The sequence below is a fragment of the Neoarius graeffei genome, chromosome 25 (assembly GCF_027579695.1).
Source record: "Neoarius graeffei isolate fNeoGra1 chromosome 25, fNeoGra1.pri, whole genome shotgun sequence".
NCBI classification, from domain to species: domain Eukaryota; kingdom Metazoa; phylum Chordata; class Actinopteri; order Siluriformes; family Ariidae; genus Neoarius; species Neoarius graeffei.
In genome coordinates this window covers 10,220,515-10,236,526 of record NC_083593.1, presented here as the reverse complement: position 1 = coordinate 10,236,526, position 16,012 = coordinate 10,220,515, and the positions used below count along the sequence as shown (strand labels likewise).

At 39.8% G+C, this 16,012-nt stretch overlaps 1 protein-coding gene across 1 annotated transcript in view; it reads right to left on the bottom strand.

Annotated features, from left to right (window-relative positions):
• The window catches only part of zmp:0000001301 (rab9 effector protein with kelch motifs), an 85,386-nt gene that overhangs the window by 33,155 nt on the left and 36,219 nt on the right, over positions 1-16,012 (bottom strand). Inside the window, 3 exon segments of the mRNA XM_060909608.1 lie at positions 4,921-5,002; positions 5,118-5,203; positions 11,569-11,669. Coding sequence (XP_060765591.1) covers positions 4,921-5,002; positions 5,118-5,203; positions 11,569-11,669 — 269 coding nt within the window.

Below are 16,012 nucleotides of genomic sequence, written 5' to 3'. Positions count from 1 at the left end.
TATTGAAACTGTGAGTTTATTTGTGTTCCGATATTTCTGAAGTCATCCAATCTCAAAAGAATTCAAAGGTGCATATGATTTATGTAATATGGTAAGTGATCATAATAATTTGGAATATACTATAATTTAGCTGTTTGGTAATTTATTATTAAGCACCAAAATTAATGGTATTAATAAATGAGACTGATTTAATGATATGAGACTGATTCAATGAAAACGAATCAATGAGACTGATTCAATTTAATGATTTAATTATTAACCTTCAGATTTAATGAGATTGATCACTCAATTACCACATTAGAATGGCCCAGTCAAAGTCCAGACCTAAATCCCATTGAGCATCTGTGGCAAGACTTGAAAATTGCTGTTCACAGACGCTCTCCATCCAATCTGGCTGAGCTTGAGCTATTTTGCAAAGAAGAATGGGCAAAAATTTCAGTGTCTAGATGTGCAAAGCTGGTAGAGACATACCACAAAAGACTTGCAGCTGTAATTGCAGCAAAAGGTGGCTCTACAAAGTATTGACGTAGGGGGGCTGAATACTAATGCACATCACATTTTTCAGATTTTTATTTGTTTAAAATTTTGAAGACCATTTATCATTTTTGTTTCACTTCACAATTATGTGCTACTCTGTGTTGGTCTATCACATAAAATCTCAATAAAAAACCTTTAAGTTCGTGGTTGTAAGGTGGAAAAATGTGAAAAAGTTCAAGGGGTATGAATACTTTTGCAAGGCACTGTACACGTTTTATTCCAAGAGAAAGTTTGCAGTGAAGTTGTCTGTGCTTTTAGAGCTAGCGAGAACATTGGAAACGTAGCTATGCAGTCTGATTAGTCAAATGACTTTCTATAGATTTGTCCGCCAAGTTGCCATCGCCTTGTCCACGGCTAATGTTATAGTGGAGCAGGTTAAGGCAGATTTTGCTCCAAATCGTGCACTTTGTGATATAAGCATGAAACTTGGCACGATTGTTGCTGATAGGTCACTTTTTCAGAAAAAAGTGCTAGCCACGAAAAAAATTCAATATGGCGGCCATTTTTTCAAGATGGCCGCCAAACGTGTCCCTGTTTTGTGGTTTTGCTAAAAAAACAGTGCAAATTATGATATGAACATGAAATTTGGCAATAATGTTCTGTGTAGGTCATGTTATCAGCTAAAAGTGCTAGCCCCCCAAAAAATTCAATATGGCGGCCATTTTTTCAAGATGGTCGCCAAAAAAATCCCCCGTTAGTGGTCTTGCTCTGGTGTCAAAGTACAAAAGATGAATTCAATGAAACATTTTTGATTTATTGCCATTATAATACTGAATTACATGCAGAAAAACAGAATGATTGCACAATTAGCCAATCTGGCATGATGAAAAGCCTATTTTTCACAGTGGATAATCTTGTGAAACCCTTACATTCTAATGCTTTTTTGGGAAAATTCCCATATCTTTCCTAAGCTCCAAGAGTTGTTTCTTGCTGATTGATCCTTCCATCAAATAGTACCAAATGAATTGGTCACATGATTTTCCAGCATGCTCATAGGCCTTTCAGAGAAAAACAAGTGAACGAAAATAGTGCTAATGCTCAACAGTGAAAAATAATTTGGTCAAATCTATGACATCGACAAAAATATCCATTGCTGAGATCTATCTTTTATCCCTGAACTGCTACCCCCCCTCCCCCAGCACCCAATTACACAGTTTTAGGTAGACAATGCCCCCTACCATAAAAATGGTTTGCCAGCTCTGATTTATGAATGGATATGTACCACTGTCCAAAGTGAAGTTTGGTAGACCATTTGAATTTGGATTACTTTGCCATCGCCAGCATGGCTAGGTCCAAAGTTCAGTCACTGTTCCTTGCTTAAAAATCTCACAAGGGCAACTGCACAGTGGAGTACACCCTATTCCAGCCTTTGAGCACTTGCATTTGGGATACTAACTCAATGTTTAGCTGACATTGAACCCCATGCTGAGTTTCACAGCAGTGTCTGTCACCAGTGTGCCCTGGTAGTGAGTGACATACACTCTCTTCTTACGCCCTATGAACTGCCAGAAGATGTGCCATTACTCGGCGTCCTCATAGTCCTGTTCCAGTAAGTGCCATTACTCGTCCTCCTCATCCCCTTCCAGTTAGTGCCATTACTCAGTTTCTTCTGCCAAGAGCAACTGGTTTTGAGGCGCCAGATACCCGCCTTTCGCACCACCTCTATCTGCAAAATCACCCCTGCCGGCTCTGGAAGGCTAGGGTGGACACTTGACTGCCAGAGGCTGTGTGGTTCACAAGCCATTTGGGATATTTTGTAAGCAATGAGAGCTCATTGCCATCCCGGCAATAGCAGTCCATTTTAGGGGCACACATGAGCACAACCACACAATGGGGATGTGCGTCTGGCAGCCATCGTGAAAAATGGCTGCCATATTGAATGTTTTGGTCTGTTAGCACTTTCAACTGAAAACATGACCTACACAGAACATTATTGCCAAATTTCAGGTTCATATGACAATATGCACTGTGGCTTTTTAACAAAGCCACAAAATGGGTACGTGTCTGGCGGCCATCTTGAAAAATGGCCGCCATATTGAATTTTCTGGAGTGCTAGCACTTTTAACTGATAACATGACCTACACAGAACATTATTGCCAAATTTCATGTTTATATAACAATTTACTCTGTGTTTTCTTAACAAAAACATGAAACGAGGATGCGTCTGGTGGCCATCTTGAAAAATGGCCGCCATATTGAAATTTTTTCGTGGCTAGCACTTTTTTCTGAAAAAGTGACCTATAAGCAACAATCATGCCAAATTTCATGCTTATATCACAAAGTGCACGATGGTTTGCTTAACCTGCTCTACTATTAACACATAGCTAGTTAACTTGGACACTGTTAGTTAGCACGTAAAAACAGAGTTACGCTAACATGAATAACGTTAACTTATCTGAAGTCCTTTCAGATGTAGGTACAACACACAGCCCCTTTAAGAAACTACATTTCCCATCAGCCAACTTCCGCGTTGACCTACGTCACATGTGGGCGGGATCACCTACGTCACTTCCTCCATGATTCCATAAGAAACTAAGGCACGCTACTCTCTTCCTCTTTTGGTTCTAGGACTTGGATCCGTAGGCATAAAGAGACACTATCTCCTCGGATCTGTGAACCACGCGGTAACAGACAAAGGAGACATCTGCTCTCAGAGCATCCACGATTTAGCGCGATTTCTTTGTTTACCACTGGCCACGGTAGAAATCCAGAATTGCGCGATCTAACTCAGATGAGTTACAACCGTTTTTTTTTCGTATTATAGTAACGTTATGAACTGCTGCCCAAGCAGTTAATTTAAAGTTAGAAGTGACCGGATCCTTCTAATTAAAGCGCTGTGCACATTATTTGATCAGAGACTTCTCCTCCACGAACTACGAAGCGTTCGGACCAAGAAATCCTCTGCCTTCCATGGAATCGTCTCCACAACGGTGAAACTCCAAAAGTCTCGGAACATCTTCTTATAATCTTGCACTGGGAGCAAGATACTGAAGTAAGAGACTGGCATTTGGGCAGAAAAACTAGTCTTAGGAATTAGCTTTATGAAGAAGTGTGAATTTAAACTCAGGAACGGTTTAATTGTGTACACTGTAAACACTTAGGGTGTTGAATGAATGCTTGTTCTATTTGTGTTGATCTCTCAATTGCTTAATAGATAAGTTGCATGCTCTCTCTCTCTATTCCTTTCTAACCTTTAATTTCATTATTACACATATTTTGACCTCATCAAGATTTCAGTGGAATTAGCTGCTACGGCTAATTCTTTTGTTTCATTAGCATCCAGAGCTAATTGTATTGTCTCAAGGGACCACGAGGTCGTCATCCTCCCCCCACAAACACACCTTAGTTAGCAACAGAGCTAATCTCTTGTTTTACTTAGAAACACGTGGTCACAAGGCCTCACACACACAAACACATCTCAATTAGCAACCAAAGCTAACTCTCTTGTTTTACTTAGAAACACGTGGCCACAAGGCCTCACACACACAAACACATCTTAGCTAGCATTCCTTTGTCTTAGCTAGCAACACAAAGCTAATCTTTTGTCTTCACCACAACACACACACACACACACACACACACACACACACACACACACACCTCATTGTTTGCTGAAGATTTCAACAGCTATTATTCATTTTTTTTAATCTTTGTTATAATAAATTCAATTATTACTGAAACTGTGTGTTTATTTGTTGTACTGATATTTTTGGAAGTCGCCCCATCTCAAAAGAATTCCAAGGTGCATATGAGTTATGTAATACGGTAAATTATCATAATAATTTGGAATGTACCATAATTTAGCTGTTTGGTAATTTATTATTAAGCACCAAAATTAATGGTATTAATTAATGAGATTATCAATGAGACTGATTTAATGAGACTATTAATGAGACTGATTTAATTAGATTGATCACTTAATTACCAATTGCACCTACACAGAAATATGTTTTAGCATAATCTTGCCAAATAAACAGAATATAGAAATCTTTCTTTTCTAGTAGCGTTAGCTACCCAATATGATTTTGAGTTTGAAAAGAGTTTGCTAGCATATCAGGTGGAGTTTCACTGACTAACGAGCTTAACGTTAAACCACCATGATGGCACAGCATGCGTTCATTTTTTGAATTCACAAAATAATCCAGAGGGTTGTTTCAGAGGCATTAGGTTTTGTAAGCATTGTGGCAATAATACAATGATGCATTGACAGAAAATGCACTTTTAATACTTAAGTATTTTTAAAAGCAAGTACTTCAGTACTTTAACTTGAGTAAAAATTTGACTGGACAACTTTCACTTGTATCGGAGTCACATTTGACCAGTGGGGTCTGTACTTTGACTTCCGTAATGAAGTTGGGTACTTTGTCCACCTCTGGCATTTACCTAGGCTCAGCTTGTGAATTTCATTGGTCGATGAAATTTTTCCATCTGGGCTTTGGATCGTCCCTCCAAACAAATAAATATCCTGTGATAGACAAACAGTGTGCATGTCACAAATCAATACGTACATAGCGTTCATAAACCAGGCAAAGAAAAGCAGAGCTTTTGCATGATCGGTTGCTTTAGATTGTATTGCTGACCTTGTCATGGTGAGCTGTGAAGGTCTGACCAGTGCAGGAGAGCGGCGACTCGCCCTTTACCTCACTTTTCTGCCATGTCATGGTCTCTAACAAAGAAGGAAGATTTGCTTTTATATTAAAAACGATATGATAAAAGTCCAGTGTTCGATATATAATTGAGTTATTATTAATAATACGAGCTACAAGCAATTACTCCGCCATACTATGCAACTTTAGTTGTTAAGCAACACAATGGGAAAAGATGTTAGTATTCCATGTTGTGTAACATTTTATATTTGTAAATATTACAGGAGCACGAGTGTTTTACTGGGAAATACGCCACTCTAATTTTTCATACGAACTACATCCAGGACATCGAGAACCAAAACCATGACATATTTTTCAATATCCTCACTCATGATGAGATCGATGAATTGTTTTGATGAACGTGGGCACTTTTTGTTTGTGAATGGGTCGATATAATAAAAAGAAAATCACACATTGGTTTGAAGATATGAAGTTTATCTTCTCGTGTTGAAAACTTGCATTTTTCATACGAAATACATCGTGGATCTGAGCGACAAATAAAATTGGCTGGTGTTGAGTGGTCTATCAGATATATTCCATTCAGCTAGCATGATACTGAACGAGTCAAAGATGAGGAGCTGAATGGAATATATCTGATAGACCACGATAAAAAGCCAGCCAATATTATTATTATTATTATTCATACACATTTGACGGAACAATTATAGATTTTACAAAAAGTTAAGACGGGGAGGTATTTACTGCCAGCGAGCAAAGAAATGCTCCTGCGCATGCATTGAATATTTACATCAGCGCCGATGTGTGACGTCATGTTGTCTTGACAACCATGCAATATTCAAACGTAAACCATATTTGACGCTCGTTCTCCATTGGGTAAAGTGATGTAATACACGTAGGATAAGCGATATGCTAACAATATTGCATGCTTTCGAACCAAATGAACAAAACCTGATAGAAGGGAATAGAACACGTTTTTATTCTATCAAAAAAAGTGGCCTGTATGGATAATAATTCCTGATATTTCACTCCAATGATGTCACTCCAGTGTTTTCCTGCTGACTTGACGTGCGCTGTCAAAATGGCGAACCGGTTCAAAATTAAAATTCTTTTGATTAACTTGCTTTTTTTGTGTGTGAAGGTGTCTATATAATATAAAGAACATTACACAGTGGCACGAAGATATGAAGTTTATATATGGGTCTATCTCAGAAACTGGGTACTGTGGGGGAACCTCACTAAATATACTCACAGTCAATAAACTATACGGTTTTGAATGGTGATGTTGGTTTTAATTTGAAATAAAATGATGAAAGAAATAATACAGATAAAACTAAATCTTTGATGTGAATATTCAGAATTTGGCAAAAATTCTGCAAATTTGTGGAAAAATGGCGGCTTGATCTGGGACATGATAAATGGTTGACAACATCGCATTCCCTTAAAAAGGTTGTAGTCCACTGAAAAGTCTACAGTTATCACTAATTGTATTTTAAGTTGTAACTTTATCCACCTAAGGATTGGTGCGCTCAGAGAATAATCATAACCGTAATTAAACATCATGCAAAATATTTTATCACTATCATAACACCATTTTCCGCATACCCAAAACCAATACGATCGTGTGTTTTGATCTAAACGGAAAGCCTCAGGGTCAAGGTCACGACCTCACCGAAAGTAGTAACTTAAAATCACTACGTCATATAAAAATTTAGTTATAAATCTGCGATTTTGTTTTTTAAAACGAAAGCTGAAAGTTAGGTATAGAATATGTTTCTTACAGAATATGTTACGATGGTAGCTGGTCTCGTATGAATTTCTGAGCTATAAAATGAGTTGTGGTCTATTTTTTACCGTAGCGTGTTATTTGTGTGCGGGGAAGGACACACATTAACAATTTGCATGTGTAGAATGGAATTTTCCACTCCAACAGTTAGAAGTTGATCGTGCTTCCATTTGCGGTCTTTCTGTTACGCGAGTGATCTGTTCGGACGTTATCGCTGAAAAGGTGAGTCTTGACAGTTTTATTTTGTTTTAGTCTTGCAGCATAAGGCAATAGAATGTTTCTTTTTCATCTTACTTTCATATTTCATAGTGTTTGCGTATTTTTGGCCAATATTTTGCAACCATGGTCAATTTAGATCGAACTTTTGATAGAATCTACGGCCAGTCGTTTTGCCCCGCCTCGCGCTCTGTCCGGTGCGGTAGTGATGTCCCGTTGCTCACGCGCCGCAGCAGAGACCCGCGCGACCTTCAGCCGGTACAGTCGCTGTTCTTTTACCAGCGCCGTTATTCTCATCTTTCCGGTGTGTTCTTGATTTTTCCACTGTGTCCTATTTCACCGTATCAAATACCCACAATGTATCATATTATTCATATTTAAGTGAATAATCAATTCAGTCATCATAATTTGGCATTTTTAACCCAAGCAATCAAAAAGAGGAAATTTATTCAATATTTTCACTCATCTGTGAAGGAGGGGCTTTAATTCTTCATGATGGAGTTATTTTATATGCAAATCAATTTTACAAAAGCATTTGAATTGTAATCAAAAACATTTTCCACAGTGGAGGCCAGATAAAGCAAGATACTCTTTTATTCTTATTAAACATGACAAAAGAAACATCGAGTGTTAGGTAAATGCAAAAAAAAAAAAGTACAATTAGAAAATTTATTTTTTGACCATAATGTCCCAAATGAGAGACCAGTTTCTGAGACGGACCCATATGCCTGCCTGCCTGCCTATCTATCTACACCAATAGGTGCTGTTGTCGAAAATTAATCAGCAGCAACACCTTCTTGATTCTGACTAATCAGATTCAAGAATTCAACAGCACCATGGTGTAATACAGATTATTCTATCCACATTCACTGGATATGAGCAATCACGTGCTCTGATTGGCTTCTCTACTACAAGGCTATCAGCTCATATACCGTGAGTGGAGGAAAACAAAATGGCGGAGCGTCTTGCTGAACCAACCGAGGATGAAATAAAAACTCTACTCGAAAACAAAACCTCAAAAAAAAGCAACAAAATATGGAATGAAAGTATTTGACGGTGAGAATGTAGCTTTTAAAATTTTTTTTCCAAGAATTATTATTATCATCGCATTTTTCGCAAATTGCTCCTGTCATTTCACCGGTTTGTTTACATTCTAAGCGGAAATTATTTTGCCGGACGTTTTGGATAAAGTTTTTATTTATCGAATTTGCAAAAAATAAAAATAAAAATGCTCTGTTTCTCAAAATCCAGTGAATGTAGATAGAATAAAACAGTTATTCCACTCAATCTTGTCGTACGTGGCTTATAGCCACTATCAGCTCACATACGACTCGTTTTCGTGGAATAACTGTTAATTATATGGTGGCGCAAAGATGTGAAGTTTATCTTCTTGTGTTGTAAAATATATCACTCGTTTTCTTTGCTCACTCGTGATATATACAGTGGGGCAAAAAAGTATTTAGTCAGTCACCAATTGTGCAAGTTCTCCCACTTAAAAAGATGAGAGAGGCTTGTAATTTTCATCATAGGTATACCTCAACTATGAGAGACAGAATGAGAAAGAAATCCAGAAAATCACATATTCTGGCTTTTAAAGAATTTATTTGCAAATTATGGTGGAAAATAAGTATTTGGTCAATAACAAAAGTTAATCTCAATACTTTGTTATATACCCTTTGTTGGCAATGACAGAGGTCAAACGTTTTCTGTAAGTCTTCACAAGGTTTTCACACACTGTTGCTGGTATTTTGGCCCATTCCTCCATGCAGATCTCCTCTAGAGCAGTGATGTTTTCGGGCTGTCACTGGGCAACACGGACTTTCAACTCCCTCCAAAGATTTTCTATGGGGTTGAGATCTGGAGACTGGCTAGGCCACTCCAGGACCTTGAAATGCTTCTTACGAAGCCACTCCTTCGTTGCCCGGGCGATGTGTTTGGGATCATTGTCATGCTGAAAGACCCAGCCACGTTTCATCTTCAATGCCCTTGCTGATGGAAGGAGGTTTTCACTCAAAATCTCACGATACATGGCCCCATTCATTCTTTCCTTTACACGGATCAGTCATCCTGGTCCCTTTGCAGAAAATCAGCCCCAAAGCATGATGTTTCCACCCCCATGCTTCACAGTAGATATGGTGTTCTTTGGATGCAACTCAGCATTCTTTCTCCTCCAAACACGACAAGTTGAGTTTTTACCAAAAAGTTCTATTTTGGTTTCATCTGACCATATGACATTCTCCCAATCCTCTTCTGGATCATCCAAATGCTCTCTAGCAAACTTCAGACGGGCCTGGACATGTACTGGCTTAAGCAGGGGAACACGTCTGGCACTGCAGGATTTGAGTCCCTGGCGGCGTAGTGTGTTACTGATGGTAGCCTTTGTTACTTTGGTCCCAGCTCTCTGCAGGTCATTCACTAGGTCCCCCGTGTGGTTCTGGGATTTTTGCTCACCGTTCTTGTGATCATTTTGACCCCACGGGGTGAGATCTTGCGTGGAGCCCCAGATCGAGGGAGATTATCAGTGGTCTTGTATGGCTTCCATTTTCTAATAATTGCTCCCACAGTTGATTTCTTCACACCAAGCTGCTTACCTATTGCAGATTCAGTCTTCCCAGCCTGGTGCAGGTCTACAATTTTGTTTCTGGTGTCCTTTGACAGCTCTTTGGTCTTGGCCATAGTGGAGTTTGGAGTGTGACTGTTTGAGGTTGTGGACGGGTGTCTTTTATACTGATAACGAGTTCAAACAGGTGCCATTAATACAGGTAACGAGTGGAGGACAGAGGAGCCTCTTAAAGAAGAAGTTACAGGTCTGTGAGAGCCAGAAATCTTGCTTGTTTGTAGGTGACCAAATACTTATTTTACCGAGGAATTTACCAATTAATTCATTAAAAATCCTACAATGTGATTTCCTGGATTCTTTCCCCCCATTCTGTCTCTCATAGCTGAAGTGTACCTATGATGAAAATTACAGGCCTCTCTCATCTTTTTAAGTGGGAGAACTTGCACAATTGGTGGCTGACTAAATACTTTTTTTGCCCCACTATATATACATTTGCCACTCAAAAATAAACTTCATATCTTTGCGCAAGCACGTAATATCCTCTATATATACAGTATGTGACAGCGAGTTGGCCTAGTGGTTAGTGTGTCCACCTCTCGATCGGGAGATCGCGAGTTCGACTCACGGTCGGGTCATACCAAAGACCATCATAAAAATGGTACCTACTGCCGTCTGGCAAGGCACACTGCAATACAGATGCGAGTGGGGAGTCAAACTCTCGCGGTTACCAGAGGACCCGCCCCCCACGGTAACCCTAGCTATGTAATAGGCGAGAGGCTGAGGGTTACAGAAACGGAGATCGGCGCCGCCCTATGCGCCGCATGGCGTGGGAAGGACTTTGATGCATTTATATTAATAAGGAATTCAGTTACTGTAATAAAATCACAGGTGTTTCAATATCGAGGATTTTACAATGGCTTTGAATGCGGCTCAGCCAAACTCGATCAAGGTCATAAACTCAGGCGTTAATGATATGTGTTAATTCTTCATTAGCAAGTGAAAAAATCTGATCTTGTAACCATGTCTCTTTGCATTAGGGGTTTCACAGGTATGAGGATGAACATGTCAACTTGTTTGTTTGTTTGTTTGTTTGTTTGTTTTAACAAAATTTCACTATTATATTAAATTTTGTGTAGATTTGTGATTCATGATTCCGGGTTGTAACACTACAAAATATGGAAAAGTTAAAGGGAGGGTGGAAACTTCTGCATATTTTTATGCATATAAATTAAGACAATTTAGAATTTTTCTGGGCGGCACAGTGGTGTAGTGGTTAGCGCTGTCGCCTCACAGCAAGAAGGTCCAGGCTCGAGCCCCGTGGCCAGCGAGAGCCTTTCTGTGCGAAGGTTTGCATGTTCTCCCCGTGTCCACGTGGGTTTCCTCCGGGTGCTCCGGTTTCCCCCACAGTCCAAAGACATGCAGGTTAGGTTAACTGGTGACTCTAAATTGACCGTAGGTGTGAATGTGAGTGTGTCTATGTGTCAGCCCTGTGATGACCTGGCGACTTGTCCAGGGTGTACCCCGCCTTTCGCCCGTAGTCAGCTGGGATAGGCTCCAGCTTGCCTGCGACCCTGTAGGACAGGATAAAGCGGCTACAGATAATGGATGGATGGATAGAATTTTTCTTTGATTCATCTTTGAACAGATTTTTCTTTGTGTAAAGTTTAAAGTCGAAAATGCGTTCGACATCCCTGCTCTAAGGCACAAGAAGAAGATGAGTCACAAATACAGAGAGCTCCAGATGAACGAGCAGACAGTTTATTAGCCTGTTTTATGCGGCCAAACAAAAGTAGCTCCTGGTGACGGACTCAGACTTTTGAAACATATTGCGTACTGAATTACCTTTACAAAATAGAGCAATTTACCGATATTCAGGACATGAATGTCTTTATAGTAGGATCCATCTGCTTCACATCCCCCAAACAAGAAGATCTGCTCATTGACTACAGCACACGTGTGGTTATATCTATAAAAGAAACACTCATCAGAGTTGCATGAATGCAGCAGGAGAGCCTGAAAGCGGGGAAACTCCAGCCTGAGCCAAATCTGCACAAAAAAGCCTGATGAAAAATACACGGCTCCGTTTTCAAATGAGGTCGCTGAAGAAAATGATCCCTGCTTCCAGTGCACCATGGCAACCGCCTGCACATACTGCACCACCACCAAATATTCACTCAGATCAAAATCTTTTACTCTGAGAACGCAAAAACCACTTGGTTGGATTGTATAGCAAAATTGCACTAGGTTGTACCTTTCCTTGTTGCTTTAATATCTATTCTATTTTACCTAGAAACATGGACATACTTTATAATTTACGGTACATAAATGGCCCATAATTGGTTTTCCATAAAGCTTCAAAGCATCATTCGCTAAAATCTGTCAAAATGTGTCACTATCTGTTAAATAGTTGGGGTTGAATACGATTTAAATGATTTTTCTTACTCCTTGAGCCCACCCATTTACATGAAGCTCCGCCCCCAGAACCTACAACGGTTCAAACAGAGTTAGCATGCTTTAATTAACGTGTTATTCAATTACGTTTTCGGTTTTAGTAACCTTATATCGTGACTCGTATTGGCAACTAACTGCAATTAAATATGATACTTATCGGCCTATTCGGTTTTTAGCCATGTTGAATTTAGTTCGTTTGGTCCACGGCAGGCGTCACTTATCCGCGCGATCTTGACAAGACTTCGAAACGTGAAGTGTCAGCCAGGTGTCAGTGCCGCCATTTTGAAAACTGTTTTCCAAACGAAGTATTGCACAAAAACAAGTTTAAACGGCGATTACTGCCTACTTTTTTCAAACTTTCCTGATTGCTATCAAAACAAACAAAACTTCCGGCTTGATTACGTCAGAATTCGAAAGAGGGCGCGCGCGTCTTTTGACAACGTTGGCAGATGTTGGTCACTTTGATTTCCGCTGTACGATGTCTTGCACAGGTCTCAACGAATCTCATTTACGGCCATTGCTTTGACGTGTGGACTGATGTTTTACATAGCATATTTCAAACGCTCCTAGCCATGACAAAGTAGTGATCAAAAATGCATTCCTATATTTAATAAAATGAGAGAAATAGAATTTTGATGATAAAAATTTGTCTTCAGTTCTCCTTTAAATTGTTTATGGCATTTTTTTTATGTCCTGCAAGAACAATATCATGCGGACGAGATGTGATCATTTTGATGGGCTAAGAGTCGCTTTTCTCCATTTTGGGGCCGAATATCCTACGTCCTGAGGTTAACAGTATGGCCCTACGGAAACAGTCAAACGTGAAGAGTTTTAACTAATTAGCATAACTATGGAACTGCGTCACACCAAGATGGTGACATGCGGAAAACATCATGACTCTGCATCAACCTCGGAGAGTTTTGAGTCACAGGGATGCAATTTGTAAGTGACGTTTGCGAATAGATCTGTGATACAAAAGACGAATATCTTTTCTCTGTTACAGCTTTTGCGTTATCGTTTCTTCCTCTGTAAGATCAAAACATTCGGTGTATAACCCCGATTCCAAAAAAGTTGGGACAAAGTACAAATTGTAAATAAAAACGGAATGCAATGATGTGGAAGTTTCAAAATTCCATATTTTATTCAGAATAGAACATAGATGACATATCAAATGTTTAAACTGAGAAAATGTATCATTTAAAGAGAAAAATTAGGTGATTTTAAATTTCATGACGACAACACATCTCAAAAAAGTTGGGACAAGGCCATGTTTACCACTGTGAGACATCCCCTTTTCTCTTTACAACAGTCTGTAAACGTCTGGGGACTGAGGAGACAAGTTGCTCAAGTTTAGGGATAGGAATGTTAACCCATTCTTGTCTAATGTAGGATTCTAGTTGCTTAACTGTCTTAGGACTTTTTTGTTGTATCTTCCGTTTTATGATGCGCCAAATGTTTTCTATGGGTGAAAGATCTGGACTGCAGGCTGTGCCAGTTCAGTACCCGGACCCTTCTTCTACGCAGCCATGATGCTGTAATTGATGCAGTATGTGGTTTGGCATTGTCATGTTGGAAAATGCAAGGTCTTCCCTGAAAGAGACGTCGTCTGGATGGAAGCATATGTTGCTCTAGAACCTGGATATACCTTTCAGCATTGATGGTGTCTTTCCAGATGTGTAAGCTGCCCATGCCACACGCACTAATGCAACCCCATACCATCAGAGATGCAGGCTTCTGAACTGAGCGCCGATAACAGCTTGGGTCGTCCTTCTCCTCTTTAGTCCGAATGACACGGCGTCGCTGATTTCCATAAAGAACTTCAAATTTTGATTCGTCTGACCACAGAACAGTTTTCCACTTTGCCACAGTCCATTTTAAATGAGCCTTGGCCCAGAGAAGACGTCTGCGCTTCTGGATCATGTTTAGATACGGCTTCTTCTTTGAACTATAGAGATTTAGCTGGCAACGGCGGATGGCACGGTGAATTGTGTTCACAGATAATGTTCTCTGGAAATATTCCTGAGCCCATTTTGTGATTTCCAATACAGAAGCATGCCTGTATGTGATGCAGTGCCGTCTAAGGGCCCGAAGATCACGGGCACCCAGTATGGTTTTCCGGCCTTGACCCTTACGCACAGAGATTCTTCCAGATTCTCTGAATCTTTTGATGATATTATGCACTGTAGATGATGATATGTTCAAACTCTTTGCAATTTTACACTGTCGAACTCCTTTCTGATATTGCTCCACTATTTGTCGGTGCAGAATTAGGGGGATTGGTGATCCTCTTCCCATCTTTACTTCTGAGAGCCGCTGCCACTCCAAGATGCTCTTTTTATACCCAGTCATGTTAATGACCTATTGCCAATTGACCTAATGAGTTGCAATTTGGTCCTCCAGCTGTTCCTTTTTTGTACCTTTAACTTTTCCAGCCTCTTATTGCCCCTGTCCCAACTTTTTTGAGATGTGTTGCTGTCATGAAATTTCAAATGAGCCAATATTTGGCATGAAATTTCAAAATGTCTCAGTTCCGACATTTGATATGTTGTCTATGTTCTATTGTGAATACAATATCAGTTTTTGAGATTTGTAAATTATTGCATTCCGTTTTTATTTACAATTTGTACTTTGTCCCAACTTTTTTGGAATCGGGGTTGTATAACTCCGTACTCAGACTCACCAATCCAAGACAAGCGCTGCAAATTCTTCGTCAGATTTCACGCCTGTTTCATCCTTCAGTCGATTCCAGTGGTCGAGCTGTCCCTTCACGACAGCCTTTTGGTTTCCATTGCTTTTCTGGTGTGCTTTCTAGCTGATTCACTTTCATATTTTCCTTTTCTTTTCCGCTGGTGGGAGAACCGAGTCCGCCATGTTTGCCCACGCCGACTTATTTTGGTTAAAAGTAGGTCAAACGCACCCCACGGTGGTCACGTGATATGGAGATTGCTTTGGCAATCTCCGGAATCGTAAAACATGGGACACATTTTATCTCGGCAAAACATTTACACACAGGATGCATGATGTGTGCAGCATCGCAACTCCTCGATTTCAACTCAAATCAACTTCAAAATCGATGCAAAACATCTCAAAACTCCAGCAAAAAAAATAGAACATTTTTGCCCAGAGTTCAACTTTGCAGTCAGCACCTTTAACTAGGACTGTCACGACATCGCTTTCAACTGCACTTAGCCATTCGACTGCTTGAAAGCCGATTTACAACACAATAAACCTGCGAAATAAACCTGGCTCATATTGTTTTATGAGAATGTTCAAGAAGGACTTTGTTGTCTTCTTGTACTTTGGAATTATGTTTTGCATGTTTACGCTCCGGGATTAGAGGGCACTTTCAAGGACACTTAGCCATATTGAGCTATCTGTAAATCAAGTTATGACACGATAAACACGCAAAACTTGGCTCGTACTGATTTCCGAGAAGGGCCAAGAGTGCCTTTGCTATCCTATTTTTCTCTGTAATGAGTTTTCAAGCTTTACATATTCGCATCGTTAGCATTTTAATTGACACGATCAACCATTCAGCCAGGTGATAACACTATACACATGCAAAACGCTGTCCTGTCTTTCTTTGTAATGAAAAAAAAAAGTATTCGCTTGATTTGTAATACTGTATACAGCAGGACACTCAAACAATCCTGTGTCCAGTTTCATCTCCATCACCACTAATAAATGACTCCATCATGGAAAGCACTGTATTTATTTTATCAGTGTTTATTTTCGGTTTTGTCTTTACGGTTTTTTTGAAGCACAGGGTGGATTTTTTGCGCACAGCAAAATTATCTGGCTGTGCTGGGTGTTTACTGATTGTAGGCTGAAATGGGGCGGAGTGAAGGGGTGTTGGTG